At 48.0% G+C, this 16484-nt stretch overlaps 1 protein-coding gene across 2 annotated transcripts in view; it reads left to right on the top strand.

Annotated features, from left to right (window-relative positions):
- Positions 1-16484, top strand: part of PHACTR2 (phosphatase and actin regulator 2) — a 284512-nt gene continuing 268028 nt past the window's right edge. For both annotated transcript variants that reach the window (XM_021087148.1, XM_021087139.1), the window contains exon 1: positions 1-640. In XM_021087148.1, coding sequence (XP_020942807.1) covers positions 16-640 — 625 coding nt within the window. In that variant the 5' untranslated portion in view covers positions 1-15. The remainder of the gene's footprint in view (positions 641-16484) is intronic.

Genomic DNA, 16484 nt, shown 5'->3' with positions numbered 1-16484 from the left:
TCCCCCAGCCCCCGCATGGAAATAGTATTATTAAACTTGACCTTGCATCCCAGCTCCCGACAGGGCCCCAACTCCGCTAAACTGAAGCATGCTAGCTGGGTGACGACCATAGGGGACCCTGCAGCTGCCATCCTACAAAGGGCAGTGTCCGGGCCCAGGGGAAGGAGCAGCGGGCAGGTTCGCGGGAACCGAGGGCGGCCCAGCTTCGAGCCCTGCGGCTTTCGCCCGCGGGAGCGAGAGCCGGCTGTAGGCGGCTCCTTCCTGTGCAAACTTTTCTGTCCTCTTCCTCCTCCCGCCCTCCCCATCAGCTTCTCGGCGCCCGGCGTCCAGCCTCCCCGCCCTCGTCGCTGCCTCGGGGTCGCCGCGCGCCCAGCAGCGCTGTCGTCCGCGCCGGCCCCACCCCGCTCTCCCGGCCTCCGGGAGCCGATGGCCGAGGCGGGCAGGAGCCCCGCGGAGCTCCCGAGAGAGCCGCCCGAGCAGGCGGCGGCTGAGGTCCCCGAGGCCGAGGCACCCGCCGGGCCGCCAGCGCCCGCCCTGCGCAGGCTGCCAGGGGACCTGAGCCCCCGCGGCCGCTCGCAGAGCGACTTGTCGTCGTGCTCGAGTCGGGGCCGCCCCCTCCGCGTCCACATCTCCGGCTCAGGTAAGGATGGCTCGGGCGCTGGGGGCCGGGGGAGGGCCGGCGCGGGCAGGTGGCTGCGATGGGGACCCTGCCAGCCCGGGGCGTCTGCGGGCACTGGTCCAGCCGGCTGGCCGAGGGAGGGGAGGAGGGGCTGGAGGTGGGGGGTAGAGGTTAGAGGAAGCTGTAATCGCCCCCCCCCCATCCCCATGCCGCCCTCCTCCTTGGCGGCTGGCGGCTCGGTACCCTCGGCCAGAGATGCTGCAACTCGGCTACAGCCGGTGCACCGGGTGGGCGCGCATATCTCGGGGCGAGGTGCACCCGCTAGGAGCCCGAGCGCTCCCGCGCGGCTGTGCTGCGTGCGGTGCAGCGCCAGGGACTACCGGCTGCTCTGGTTCTTAGGCTTGTCCATCAGGAAGAGGAACCTTCTCTAGATCTTCGGTGCGACTTTGGTCCCTCGGAAGGGTGCGGTCCTCTCAACTTGGGGTGGGGGTGGGGGTTCTGGGGCCAATGCAAATCTTGAAAGCCCTCCCAACGGCTCATGCTTCGGAAATAAAGGCTTTTTTGAGGGTTTGCTGGCCAGAAGACCCGGGGAATGAGGTTTTTTTTTTTTTTTTTTTTTTTTCTCTGTAAAACCCCACGCAGGTGGTGGTGAGAGTTTGGCGGGACTGTTGGTTCATCCTATCCTTCATTGTTTGACAAAGCCTGGAGCCAGTCAGGTAGTACCAGCCCGCTGACTCCCCTCTGCGCGGGGTGCACGACCGGCCCCTGAGGCTGCTCTGTGCACCTGAGGGACCCGTAGAAGCAGGCTGAGGGCTGATGCTGCCAGCGCCCAGCTGGGTATCGTGGGGCAAATCACTTAACCTTGTCTCTCATATCTCAGTATTTAAAGTGGGAATGAGAATGTGCAACTACCACATGGAGAGGTTATGGAGATTAAATAATTAATCATATTTAAAATGCTTTTGAACAAACCATTATCCTAAGGACTGTAGAACTGTTTTAAAAAGTCCACCAGACTTGTTAAGTCTGTACAGATTGTTTCTTGATGTGCAGTCTAGGTAGGATGGTGGGAAGCTAACACCAAAACTACCAAGAGCAGCCACAGGCCGGAGCAATGTTGGGTGGCTTACACACTGCCCTCCACCATGACCCCTGCAGGCTCCCTGCTGGGGCCAGGCCTTGAAGTTCTAAGGCAACCTGACTCCTACCTGATGCCTGGTTTCCCTTTCAAAAAAGAGCACATTTCTATGTCTCTGACTCCACTCTGTTTTCCATCGGAGCCTGCTTTCTTGTTCTTGTAATACGGTTTTTGCTGCACAATGTGTATACTTAGAAGACATCAAAGGTATCGTTGATCTGACTTTGCAGATCGTGTTGGATAAAGCTGGTCAGAATTGTTAAATACAAAGTAGTGGGATGTAGGCTATGGGATTTGTTCAAGAGTCTTCTGCCAAATTCATATCGTGGAAAGTATTGAATTGAATGTATTTTACCTCCTGGGTTTTTACGTCTCAGCCAAACTGAACTTGACCCCTGGATAATCTTGGTTTTCTTTTTTTTTTTTTTTTTGCAAACATTAATCGTTCTGATGACTCCTAAGGAAACGACTGAAAATGTCTCCAGTTGGTGACTATAGATAAAATAAGCACAGCTTTTATCACCATTTTTCACTTTCATAGATGGAAATCAAGACATGCAGAGAAAGGGCAGTCAAACCCTTTTAACTGTGAGAGTGCAGAGGGTACATCATGTGGATGTGGACTTCGGTTTATAAAATTATTTTACATCCAAGAACTCTGTCTTCCATGTGCTTTTAAAGCATGTTAAGAGGTGACAACTTTCAGCTGAGTTGTCCCTTGCACCCCAGGGTGCACACCTGGTGTGTGAAAGAATGAACTTCTTCTATTGGACTGTATTTCATCTTCAGAACTGAGCCTTGGGTTTCTTTAAGAGCAGGCTAAACATGAGCAGGAGCTCTCTGCGTTTCTTAAGAGAGAGAAAAGAATGAAGTGGTCCTTCACTGAGACACACACAGCATTTCCCCAGAATCCTGTGCAGCCTCTGCAGCCAGGTCAGATGGAGAGAGAATTGTCTTAGATGCATAATAGGAAGGTGACAAGACCTTGTGAAAACATTCCTTGACCTGATGCAGGGGATCCCAGTGTCCAGGCCCTCCTCAGAACCTCTGGGCACACAAGTGGGCAGAATCCAAAGCTAGATCTGTCATGGCCTGGCCAGAACCTGCCCCAGACCAGCAGCACCAGCCGGCATCCCAGAACCTTGGACCCTACCCCAGGCCTACCTACTTAATCCCCATCCGCATTTCACAAGATCCCCAGGTAGTTTTAGGCACATTAACATTTGAGCAGCATAGGAGTCCCTTGGAGAGTTTAAGAAGAAAAAACAACTCTACCCAAATCACGACAAAACAGCCTATGGCTGGGTCCCAGCCCCAGGGATGCTGATTTAATTGGCATCAGGTGCAACCTGGGCATTAGGTGATTCTAATGTGTGGCAAGGTTTGAGAACCACCACCGTGCTGTAGCCTATATATTGAAATGGCTTGTTGCCATATGTGTGGTGCTACTGTGACCAGGGTGGGCCTGGGCAAGTGTAAGGTGGAAGAATTGGGTTTGGTACCTTCTCACATCCCTGTTAACATTCTCTTCTGCTGCTACCACCTCCCCAAATGGCTTTTCTCCTTTTCTTGAGTTCAGCTAGTAAGTCCTTCCCAAGGGTGCATTTCAAATAATGAGCTACCTACCTGGTGTGAGTCCTTGGCAGGGGTGGGGGTGGGGATGGGGGAGGGGGGGTATTGAGTGGGAGGGAATTTTGCAGAGGTGTGTGGCCGGGAGGGTGTAGAGCAGGAGAGGGAAGAGAAGACTGGAAAGTGTTCTTCTAGGGTTGTCAGAGAGGAGCCTCCAGGACCACCGCCATCTTGGCTACCCCCACCTGTCACCCCTCCTCCCAGCCCTGCTCCCCCTCTGCCCTTCTCGCCATGAAAGAATGATAAAAACTGGAAACGCAAGTTTTTGCCTACTGTGCCAATTACAGTCCACTACAAAAAATATTTTGAAAGACCAGCTCTATGCTTTCACCGTGTTGAAGCTGTGCAGATATCACAAGAGACTCTACTTTCTCTGTCTCTGCTTTATTATTGCACTTTTGTTAAAAAAAAAAAAAAAAAAAAAAAGCCTGTCAGGCTTCCGTTTATTTAACTTGTGATTTGAACAGTTACTTTTTCACGTGATAAAAACGCATGTGCTCTGTCAGCAAAAATTCCAGTTTTAAATTTTAAAAGCCATCCCAAAAATGTGAGAAAGCCATATATTTACAAACAGGTACATTTAAAAAATATACCTGAAATTACATGGGAATTGATACATCAGCCCTTTTACTGAGCTTAGAAAAATGTATTGTTTTTTGCTTTATGGTTTTGAACTCATGCCTCTGGAATTCAGCAAAAGTTACGGATTTTAAAATCTGGTATTTCTTTGTAAATAAAATGATGTTTCATCCATTTAAAAAGTAAAATCCAGGAGTTCCTGTCTTGGCTCAGCAGTAGTGAATCCAACCGGTATCCATGAGGATGCAGGTTCAATCCCTGGCCTTGCTCAGTGGGTTAAGGATCCTGCATTGCCAAGAGCTGTGGTTTAGGCCACAGATGTGGCTCAGATCTGGCATTCCTGTGGCGTAGGCTGGCAGCTGCAGCTCTGATTCAGCCCCTAGCTGGGAACTTCCATAGGCTGAGAAAAGAAAAAAAATTAAAATCCCCAAACAAGATTTTGTAGATGGGTGTTTTCTTGTTTAAGTCAATCTTTCTCCACATTGAGAACTTTGATATATTCAGTAGGTTCTAATGTGCTTTTCTGATAAGCCCAATGTTTAGTGGGTAAAGAACCTTAAGACACAGCTCAGGACTTATGCTTATTGTAAGCTCTCAGCAAGCACTGAGTGTAGACCTACTGTGTGCCAGGCGCTGTGGACACATCAGGCTACTATAGGAGTACCAAGAGGCATTTGCTGTCTTCAAGCGATGACTCTTAGTCTTGCATGTAGGGCTGCACAGAACAGAGAACATTTGAGCCATCTGAAAAAGGTGTGAGCAGATGGACTGCTTTATCAGCTTGGCATTCAGACACAGTCTCATCTGTTTTGGTACCTGACTCATCCCTCCGGCATCCCTTTGCCCTGGTATAAATAAGTGTATAGGTACCGAGTGGAGTGAGAAATTTAGCCAACCTGGATGTTCTGTTAGTCCATCCCCACTGCAGCTTGGCCACTGCCAAAAGGTGCTGCTCACCATCCAAGATGGTTCTGTAACTGATGGTCCCCTGTCTCACTGAGAGTCCTTGTGGCCCACACCTTGCTGGTGCTCCCAGAATGTCTCCTACTGACCTCTAAGGTTATATAGCCTCCTGGTTGGTGTTTGCATGCTCAGCTGTTGTTCCCCAAAATGTAGTGGTGGACAGTGCCGGGGGGTTGGGAGCAGCCCCAAGCAGGAACAATGGAATTTCCATTCCTGTAACTCAGGGTGGTTTTTTTTTTTTTTTTTTTTTTTTTAATCAGACAAAGACCATCTGGCTCTGAGTTTACTTTCTATCTCTAACTTCTCACAGGAGAGTAAAACCATCCTGCCGGGAATGGCAAGGCAGCCTGGATGGTACAAAGGGTGCCTGGCAGAGCAGGCGACGGGGGCTCAGATCCAGCCTGTGTCCTTCCCTGGCCAAGCTGTGCAGCCTGAGATGGACCCGTGCACCCCACCTCCCCCAAGAAGGGAACCTTCTTCTTTGTGCAAAGGTCATGAGCTTCTCATCCAGCCAGGAGCCGCTCAGGCTTCCTTCCAGAAGGGCTGCCTTTGTCTAATTCTCACAAAGACACCCTATAAACTGCTGATGGCCCTGTACCCAAGGTGGACACCTTTTAAAATTCAACATCACCTGTTACCCGGAAGCAGAGGCTGAAACTCTAAAAATCATCTTCACCTGTTAGGTAAGGATGTTCCTGTTAAGTCAGGTTGCCCTTGACCTGGAGCTGAGACCAGAGAGCTGTCAGGAATCAAGGCTGCCCAGGGGACAGGTTCTACTTTCCTTCTCCAGCACCTCCTCAAGGCTGGCACAGCCTCCCCAGATACTGAGCTTCTCTTTGCCTCTCTGCTCCCTAATCTGCATACATTCTCCTTCATGGGAGCTTCCTCTTCCATATCCTTACACAAACACCATCATAGCTTCAACCCCTACCACAGCTTACTTTGCTTCCTCTTGGCTCTTGTCCATATATTTACCTAGAAAATTTTCTTCATTTTTTTCAAGTTCAGATTCCCTAGAAAAGATCCACTGTTTGAAGCTGTATGTCATAGGTCACACAAAAGTCACAGAGAGGTTGTCTGTCTTGATCTGATACTTACCCAAACTCAAGCCAGTTGTGGCCTGGAGGCCAAAGTCATCGCATGGTGCCCAGTAAGGCCACTTAGCAAGGACTGAGCCTGGGCAGTTTCATTCATTCATTCAACTATTATTTATTGAGGCGAGGACTACTGTGTGCCAGTTACTGTTCTAGGCTCTGAGTGTACAGAGCTGAGCAGATATGGTCCTGCAATTTTGGGAGTAAGACTAAAAGCAGAAAGGATATGGCTGGCCAGAGACAGCAGGATGTCTAGTGGTCCAAGCCATTTTTCTTTGCCATGTTTATGCTCAAAAATGACTAGTGGGAGTTCCCATTGAGGCACAGTGGAAACGAATCCTATTAGGAACTATGAGGTTTCCGGTTTCATCCCTGGCCTTGCTCAGTGGGTTAAGGATATAGTGTTGCTGTAAGCTTGGTGAGGTCACAGATGCAGCTCAGATCCTGCATTGCTGTGGCTGTGACATAGGCTGGCAGCTGTAGCTCCCGAATGGACCCCTAGTCTGGGACCATCCATATGCCACAGGTGCTGCCCTAAAAAGCCAAAAAAAAAAAAAAAGAAAGAAAGAAAGAAAAGACTGGTGATGGTGATGATTACTGTGCTTCTTGTCTTCATAGGATGCACAAGAGCTAATTAAACCTAAACTGGGGAAGCTCTAGTTGGCATCAGTCGTTCAATGGTAGCTCTGAAACTGCTGGCAAAGCTGTGGATTCATTTTGAACTCCAGCCACTGCAGGGAGCATATCTTGATTTTTTTTGTTCATTCAATTAACAAGCAGCTAAGGGGCTAACACAGAGGCTGCAAAGATATCCCAAAGGCACTCATGGTCCAGTCGGGGGGGAAGTTAGGCAAATAAACCAATGACTACAATGCACTAAAGTCTGAGCTGTGACTTGTGCCCTGTACTGGACCTGGGGGAGAACCCCAGAGGTTCATCCGTAGGAAAGGGCTTGGGGGAGAGTAATCAGGGAGGGCTTCAGGGAGGAGGTGAAACCCATACTATCTCCAGGTAAGAGGAGGAACAGGAAGATGGAGCTGGGGGAGTGGAGGAGGAGTGTTTGGGGAGAGGAAATGGTACAGAAAAAGCACCAAGACCTGAAGCAACCCCCACATCATCAGAAAACACTCAGCAGTTCGTCTGGCTCTCAGTAGGGTCCTGGGGGAGACAAGAGAGATTAGGGTGCTGGGCCAAGGCCAGAGAATGAGAGCTTCCTGTGTCTGAATGCTTCCCAGGAGATGCAATTTAGGTGACATTTGTAAGGCATTTGCAAGCTTGATAGGGGGCATGTTCTGAGTGCATGCTGACAGGGACACTGAGGGACAGGGGTAGGAAGAACACAGCCAGCTGAGATTTGACACATGGAATCACTGCTTATTATCTGTGCAATCTTGGTCAGCTCACTTCCCCTCCTTCTGCTTGACTTCCTTATATCTGACCCGGAAACGATTAGAAATGCTAACACCTAGCTCACAGGGTTCATGTGAGGCTGAAACCATGAAAGTGCTTTTGGATTATAAAGTGCCATGTAAATGGTGGCACCTCAGGTACACATCTCTTACAGGACTTGATTTTGGTGCGTTAAACTACACAGCTGTCCTCATGCTTTCACAGCCTCGAAAATGGAAGGTTTGTGATTTCTGCATTCCCAGTGTGGATACAGGGCTTGGTGTACAATAGATGCTTACTAAATATTTATAGACTTAACACATGAATTCCCTGAAAGTTAGTTCTTTTGACATCATCATAAATCAAAACATAAATTTTAAAAACTAGTCAGAAGTTCCCGCTGTAGCAAGAATGGGATCGATAGTGTTTCTGCAGTGCCAGGGACTTGGGTTCAACCCCTGTCCCAGTGCAGTGGGTAAAGATCTGGCATTGCTGCAGCTGTGGCATAGGTGGTAGCTTCTGCTTGGAATCGGTCCCTGGCCTGGGAACTCCATATGCCTTGGGGCAGCCAAAAAAGAATAACAAGACAAAGCAAACAACGACCAAAAAAACCTAGGCAAAGTGATAAAAAATAAAATTGGAAAGTTGGGTAGAAGCTAGGATTTCCAAATGTTTAAAATAAACATCCAGTAACCCCCAAATGAACGAGAGTGTTTTCGAAGAGCTATTGCTGAGGTCAGGAGCGCTTCCTTGGGGGTCTTGCACAAGCCTCTCTGTAGAAGGAGTTTGTGAAAGGGAGGGACATCGTGAATGTCGGTCCAGCCTCAGGCTGGTGATGATGGAACCCAGATAACAAACAGGCTTCTGCACCACCTTGCAGTGTGGTGCTGGATACAAGAGTGCAGGCTAGTGTGGGCTAGAGGGAGTAGAAGGAAGTGAGCTCGCACACAAATCCAGGCCTGCATTGTTTACACACGCTGTCCCATTTCATCTTTAGAGCAACCTAGCTGTGCATCAGCTCCATTTCTGAGATACGGAACTGGGCTTCAGAAAAGTGGAATAACCCACCCTAGAACTACAGGTCGCAGGGAGGAAGGAGAACCCATACTCAAACCTTTCTAATGTCAAAACTCCCACTCTTTTGCTTAACTCACCAGACCTTAGGGTATGACCATTGCCTCTCAGAGAAAACAGCTCATCAGTCCCCCCCACCAACAGGGAGGAAATCCAGTCATGGTTCACGCTATAGATACTATCCTGAGCGAGATCATGAGGACAAACCTTGATTTCTATCAAAAGGTCATTTTCAGCCCCCCACCAATTGTCTAGTTGAAGCTAATCCCCAACACTTCCCATTTCTAGTATAAACAATGCACTTGGATTAATTCCGTGGGATTCTGGGATCCAGTGGTCTTAGGCAAGCCCATTTCAGCTATCATGACAGAGGTGCGTTCTTTTAGCCAAGCCACCCAATCTTGGAATCTTGTGTGTCATTTGTGCCCAAGAGCCATATCTTGTCTCAGAGCACAAGTGTAGTTTCAGTTACAGAGAAGCTCAGGGAGAAAACACTGAAGCAGTTTTAGTGTTTTTAAAACACCCGACCGGGTGACTCATTATCTTTGATCACACTAGCTGAAATTTGCACAGAGAAGTGGGTTGCTCTGCTCGCCTTAGAAAGGTTTCTGAGATCTAGCTCACTGTGTGACCTATTGGCTAAACCCTGACATTTATATACCTTACTTAGCAGTTTCTCGATGCCTCTGTGAAGGCTTGAGAAAAAGTAGCTATTGCTTATCCCTCAGAACAGGAAGAAATTTGTGACTTAAAGAAAAGTGTGTTATCTGTCTCCAGAGCTCAGAGTGTGACCAGGACAGGAATATTATTGACGGGATGCTTTGATGCTGGATCAGCAACTCACTGATTTTAAGTGTGTGACAGAGAATTTAGGGCCATGATTCAGGTCCAGGGTTGGTCTGTAATCTTTTGCCTCCGTGTCTATTTGAACCTGCCTGAATGGCATCTTCTTCACAGGGCTCCTTTCTTTCTTTTATTTATTTAGTTTTGGCTGCCCCATGGCGTATGGAGTTCTGTGCTGTGGGGATTGAACCTGCCTCCTGGTGCTGCAGAGATGTTGCTGATCCTGTTGCACCACAGTGGGAACTCCACAGGTCTCATTTCTATGAGTAATCATTAAGTAGCCTAAATATCAATGACAAACGTTTATTACACCCCTCTTCTCCAATCTGCTGGGCTTTAGCAATCTTTGACTTTGGCTCCTGATGCCTGGATAAAGGTGCCAGAAAGATGTGATGATGCTAAAGAATGTGATTTATATTTACCAAATGGAATAGAACATATCTTCAAAAGAATGCTGTCATTTAAAATTGCCATGTGCTTATTCTATGGAAGAGAGGCTTATTTCAGTTTGGGTCCTGGAGGTAAAACAGTGTTCAACAAAAGCACTGGCAAGGTGAGGAACTCCTGGGCTTCTGGGAGGCAAAAGTGTCACGGAGAAAAGCCAAATACCTGTTAAGGTCAGAAAGAAGGAAAAAGATGGAGTAATCAAATTGTGTTCAATAAGAATACATTTGGGAGTTCCCATTGTGGCTCAATGGTTAACGAATCTGACTAGGAACCATGAGGTTGCAGGTTCGATCCGCTGCCTTGCTCAGTGGGTTAAGGATCGGGTGTTGTCCTGAGCTGTGGTGTAGGTTGCAGATGCGGCTTGGATCCCGCATTGCCATGGCTCTGGTGTAGGCCGGTGGCTACAGCTCCAATTAGACCCCTAGCCTGGGAACCTCCATATGCTTCAGGTGCAGCCCTAGAAAAAGACAAAAAGACAAACAAACAAACAAAAAAACCACATTTGTCTGTAATGCAGTGGATGTTCCATAGCACAGAGGGGTGTTTGGGGAGTTATGGGGAAGCAGGCAAGGAGGGATTTTCCTGGCAGGTAACAGCAGGATGATAGAAGTTGGTTGGGGTGTAGGGTGGGGGTACCTGTTGGATGGATGGTTCACAAGGGCGGATTTTATGGACAGAAGAGCGACAAGAGGGAGATGGTTTGGCTGTGAAGACAGACAATCTTCTCTCTTGGCCAAATGACTGGGGACCTTATCTCCTCCTCCACAGCCATCACCCCAGCTGTGCGGCCGTGTTACTAGCTAGGCCCCCTTGTATGTCCATTCCGCCCTCATTGCTCATTTACCAGACTTCCCCATTCCCTCAGGAACATAAATAGTGGGTCTCACACAGCAGATCAGGCCTTGGGCCTCCTTCCACATGGACCCCTGAAGCAGGGAGGCTGACACGAACCCTGGCCCCCTGGAGAGTCACCCAGGCGGTGACCCTGGCTGCTGGGCCTGTTTAGGGAGTGGGACAGCGTTCCTCTGCCTGACCTGATCACACATTTCTCAGCATGGATTGAGGACTGCCATTAGGTCCTGTGCCATTGCCCGGATCAAGATGGTAGTTTTTCACTAGGATGACCTCTCTTTAGGCAGCTGACAAATCCCGAGAGGGCTGGGATTTGAGAAAAGCCAATGGCTCAAGGCAAGGACAAGATGGGAATGCTCGCTGAGTCCCAGGAATACACTGGAGGGACCAGCAGCTGCCAAACAGCTGCAGAAGGAGAAAGAAGGTGTTTTGAACTTTCTGATGTTGAAAAACCTACCTCCTCCATCCGGATCCGTGTTTGAGTGTCCCCTGTCCTGCTTCCTGCTTTGGGCTGCCTGGCGGCCACTTTTCCCTTCTTCCATGCACGCCTACGTTAACTGTTGCTCTCTGAGCCCTCTCCCTCCAGGGCGTCCCTTGAAGTTCCTGTTTGCGGGCACTCACCTGTGTTAAAGCCTTATTGAGGCCGGGGGTGGAGGTGTATCGCTATGATTCAGCTGGTCCCTGTGCCCCATCAAGGAAGCCCTTCATCCCAGGCTGTGGTTTTCAGCCATCGTCACCTTGCTGCTCTGTTAATAGTCAACAGGCACAAAGGACGTGCCACAAAGGATGAAAAATTAGAGTCCTACTCGCCCCCACCAGAAAGCCCCAAGTGCACCATTTTCTTCTAGAAGGGTGATGTTTGACTGTATCAGAGGCCACCTCGCATCCACCGTAATGGCCCTCACCCAGAGCGCTCACCTGAGGCCACCTCAGATTTAGGTGCCAGTTATAGTGTCCAATTTCCCAGGTGTTACTATGTTGATGAGTCACCTGGGGATCTTGTTGAAATTTGCTAGGTTTGGAGTAGAGATTGAACTTCTGCACCGTCTTAGAGGATACTAAGTTCTGCTGAAGCTGCTTGTCCGTGGACCACGTTTGAGGAGCAAGCCTCTGTGGATAGTTTTTATTGGGCTTGTCAACTGTTTTGAGGATGGGTTCCTTACAGCATTAATGTAGCTTACAATTCCATCCATGGAAACGTCTATGCTGCTTGAAATTCTACTCCTGCTTTCCTGTTTGGTAAGCCTGACGCTATATCATTTATAGAAGGCAGAAGCTCTAGGAGATGTAGTGAGAGGATGCCTTTAAAATGGCCACCTCTGCAGGATATTTTGCTTCAAGAGTGACCATGTGAATTGGCTCCTGCGATTTTGTCTGTAAAGCTTTATGTCTAGTTAGACGTCTAGAGAGTCTTCAGATGGTATGACTCAAAGATGATGAGAGAATCTTTTTTGAGATGTAATTGACATAACATTAGAATGGTTTTAGGCCTACAGCGTAATGATTGATATGTTTGTGTCAGAAAATGATTAGCACAATGAATTTAGTTTACATCCACCCTTGCCTTCAGTTACCAAAAAAAACCCAGTTTTGCATGATGAGAACTTTGAAGATTTACTCTCTTAGCAACTTTCAGATGTACAGTACAGTATTGTCACTATGCTGTAATTATATCCCAGGTCTTATTTATCTTGGAATTTTGTACCTTTTGACCCAGGACATTTTTGGGGCGGGGCATGCTGCAGCATGCAGTGGTTTGATATGGGATCTCAGTTCCCAGACAAGGGACTGCACCCAGGCCACTGCAGTGAAATCACTAAGTCCTAACCACTAGACCACCTGGGAACTCCCTCCCTGACTCAGAATTTTAAACTTTAACTTAGATTCTTTTTTTTTTTTTTGATAGTTTTTTTTTTAGGGCTGCACCCGTGGCATATGGAGGTTCCCAGGCTACAGATCTAATCGGAGCTACAGCTGCCAGCCCATGCCACAGCCACAGCCACGTGGGATCCGAGCCACGTGTGCAACCTATACCACCGCTCACAGCAATGCCAGACACTGAGTGAGGCCAGGGATTGAACCCACAACCTCATAGTTTCTAGTCAGATTCATTTCCGCTGTGCCACCATGGGAAGTCCTAACCTAGATTTTTTTTTTTTAATTAAAACACTTAATTCACTGGAAACTCAAGACTCAAATCCACTTTTTCGAGATGGCATTCCCACAAACATGTAAAGACATGAGTAAAAGATGCATGTACACTTTTAAAAAGTTTCATGTCTGTGGAGCCAGTTTCATTCTTCATTTCTCTGTGTCTGTGATGCCTTTTGTAGAGCAGAAGAGGGAGGAGGCTGGAGGAGACTGGGGTTGAGGTTACTGATGCCCAGACCAGGGCTTCTTGTGGACCTGAGAAGGCAGGGAGGCCTCAGGAACCGCTGCCCTGATGGGCTGGACACGGATCTCCTTCTGAGACTGGCGATGCTGTGATGCACCCGAGGACCAGAATGTTGGTGGTCTCGGGGGATCCCGAGGATGCTGGAAAATAGGCAGATGTGAGGATGTGATAAGAAAAGCGTTTGCTTTGTCATCTATGGTTGATGTCACAATACCCATGGAAAATACCCAGTACAAGTGAGAAGTGTTAACAATGGGGAGAAGTTACAGCCCTAAGTGGAAAACTTTGACTTGTGTCCTTTGTGTGATGGTTCATTATTGCCTTGGATCGTTCCAGAATTTCCCTGGTAGCCCCTTCACTCAACAAATAATTATCAGAGTGACCACTATGCACTAAACTTCTCCTGTGAGTAGAGACAGCCCTCTCTGAGTGCAGCATTTGAGTATTAGACTTTTGTAATCTCCTTACTGCCTCAGCTCTAGTCATTGCTTGTAAAGCATTTCTTGGAAGTGACAGATTATACTTGGGACCGCTTGTCGTCAGCTGACAGCAGTGTGAAGCCACAGCTGAAAACAGTGAGAAGAATAAGGAGAAAGGGTACAGGGAGAGAGGTTAGCAGTGCTCAGATCACCTAAGAGAACCTAAAGAATAAACACAGAAAAGATCACTGGCATGCATCCGAAGGAAGTGCCTGGAATTCACAGCCAAAGCGCTTTCATTGAAGTTTGGGGAATGGAAACCCATAGAGACACTGGGGGAGTTAGGTGGAAGGGATGTTTCAAAACCAGGGTTGTGGATGGAAATAAAGGGTGGGGAGTGAAGGAAGTCGACATCACCAGTAAGTCTTCCTGTGAAACAAATGCCTTTTGCACAGGACCTTGCGGTATTCGTTCATTAACGTGGGATGCGGTGCTCAGTGTTGTATGTTTATGGAGGTTGTTAAGCCTGCAGCAGATGGTGCTCTTCCAGGACTAAAAACAAATCGAAGATAAGGGTCGGAAGACTGAAATGATCTGTGATATTCAGGCACCTGTCACTTGCCGGGTATTTAAAGTGTGAAGTGAGCAATGATATTTCATCCAAAAGCTCACACCTGCTTATTCTGGGAAGTGTGCCTGCAGGACCCAAACCCATGCACATTCATTGGTCTATCAGCGATGTTCAGCAGGTATTGATCGAGTCTCTACTGTGAAAGAAAATGTGATCCAGCCCTCGGAGCCTCCATGATAGTGGGGAATGTTAAAGCCTGATGCTAATTCAAGCAGATAGGACAGATTTCAAGCAGGGATCTGCTCCAGCAAAAGGGAAAGCGTCCAGGGTGGACCCAGCTCAACTCGGTGTACCGAGGAGACCGGGTGTTTTAAAAGGAAGAATGAGGAAGCAGAGAGGCGGGTGAGAAGGGGTTCAAAAATTTATAGGCCAAGTGAACCATTCTAAAGGGTGTGAAAAGGGAGAGTTGGACCATATGAAACCCATCTGGGTTTGTTAATCGGTGCTTATCCCTTATGACTTGTGAAAGTTAAGCTCCTACCCTTCTACAGAGGTGGGAAGTCTGAGGGCCCTATCCTCAGGTGCTGATTAGAACAAATAGCAAATTCTTAGGCAGTCTTTCATGTTCTCAGGCAGGCACTTTAAGGGAGGCTAGGGTTATCCTAGGAAAGCAGGCTTGGAGTTCCCTGGTGACCAAGAAATTAAGGATCTGATAGTGTCGCTACTGTGGCTTGGGTCACTGCTGTGGTGCGTGTTTGAGATCCCTGGCACAGGAACTTTTGCAAGCTGTGGGTGTAGCAAAAAAAAAAAAAAAAAAAAAAAAAAAAAAGCAGCCTCGAGCTATAACACACTGTTAGTGTTGTGTTTGTTCAATATTTATAGACCAAGGTTGAGATCTAGTCAGAAAGAGGGCTCCAGGGAGCCTGGCTAAAGTTTGGTCATGGAGAGAATCTTTGTCATTGGAGAGAGAGACACTAAACAAACTACATGAATATTGGATGGTGATAATACAGTTGGGGAGTATTGGGGTGGAAGTGCTGAGACTGCAGCTGTAAAGATGGCAGTCCAGGCGGGCGTCGGAGTTTGAGGAAAGCTCTGAGAGAAGTGGAGTTGAGAGCCGGGGGGATAGCTGAGGGAAAAGCCCTCCCGGCAGAGAGAAGAGCAAGGGTGAAGGCTCAGAGGCAGGGATGTTTTCTGTGACTAAGGAACAGAAAAGAGGCCGGAAGGGTAGAGTGAGTTGAGAAGAGCAGTAGGAGGCCCTGGGCCTCCGTAGACCATTGGAGCAATGCTGACATTTTCTCTGGGTGAGGTGGGAAGTCAGTGGAGAGCTTGGGCAGAGGGTGCCATGCTGTCTGATGAAGTCATGTCCAAAGCGAACATGGGGAGATAACGGCTTCATACCAATACCCACTGAAGAGTCAAGCCACAGGTATGACAGGACTGTGACATCTGCCTCTTCTTTCCCACCCCTTAGTTAATGGACAGTAATTAGCAAGTTAGTGGGCACTAAACATAATGTCATGCCAGAGTTCCCTGATGGCTCAGTGGGTTAAGGATCTGGTGTTGTCTCTGCTCTGGCTCTGCTCACCACTGTGGTGCAGGGTCAACCCCTGTCCCAGGAACTTCCACGTGCTACAGGCATGGCTTCCTCCCCCTCAAAAAAGGTCACTAACATCAGATGGAAGCAGTTAAACCAATCAGCAACTTTCAGAATGTCTTCATGTAACCCCACCAATTCACATTAAGATTGAAGAACAGCCGAAACAACAATTTCTCACTTTTCCAGCCTCAGCAAAATCAGTTTATTGTTTTCCCATCGTTGAAATAATACGTTCTTGGAGTTCCTGTCGTGGCTCAATGGTTAACAAATCTGACTAGGAACCATGAGGTTGCAGGTTCGATCCCTGGCCTTGCTCAGTGGGTCAAGGATCCGGAGATGTCGTGAGCTGTGGTGTAGGTCGCAGACACGGCTCGGATCTGGTATTGCTGTGGCTGTGGTGTAGGCCAGTGGCTACAGCTCCTATTAGACCCCTAGCCTGGGAACCTCCATATGCCGCGGGATCGGCCCTAGAAAAGGCAAAAAGACAAAAAAAATAAAATAAAATAAAAAAATAAAATAATACATTCTTGATACAGACATGTATAAAAGAAAAAAACATAATTCTTCTTACATCCTGCCAACCTCATCTGTCTTCAGCTAGGGTCCTTTTAGTCTGCATCAATGGAAATACACATAAAATATGGAGGAATAATTTTTTTCTTCACAAATTTGGGAGTATGCTATGTATAATCTCTGCAAACTTCCTTTTATCTCCTCAAAGCTTTCTTGAACATTCTTTCATGTCAATAGACACAATTTCATCTCATTCATTTTGAAGTCAGCAGGAAGTTTTACGCTCTGTCTCACATTTTGTATAAATACCTCCCTCTTGACAAACCTTGCATTTTTCCCCCTGCGTTTTTGATATTACA

Source organism: Sus scrofa, chromosome 1 (assembly GCF_000003025.6).
Source record: "Sus scrofa isolate TJ Tabasco breed Duroc chromosome 1, Sscrofa11.1, whole genome shotgun sequence".
In the NCBI taxonomy this organism is placed as follows: Eukaryota; Metazoa; Chordata; class Mammalia; order Artiodactyla; family Suidae; genus Sus; species Sus scrofa.
This window is presented reverse-complemented; position numbering and strand designations above follow the sequence as displayed.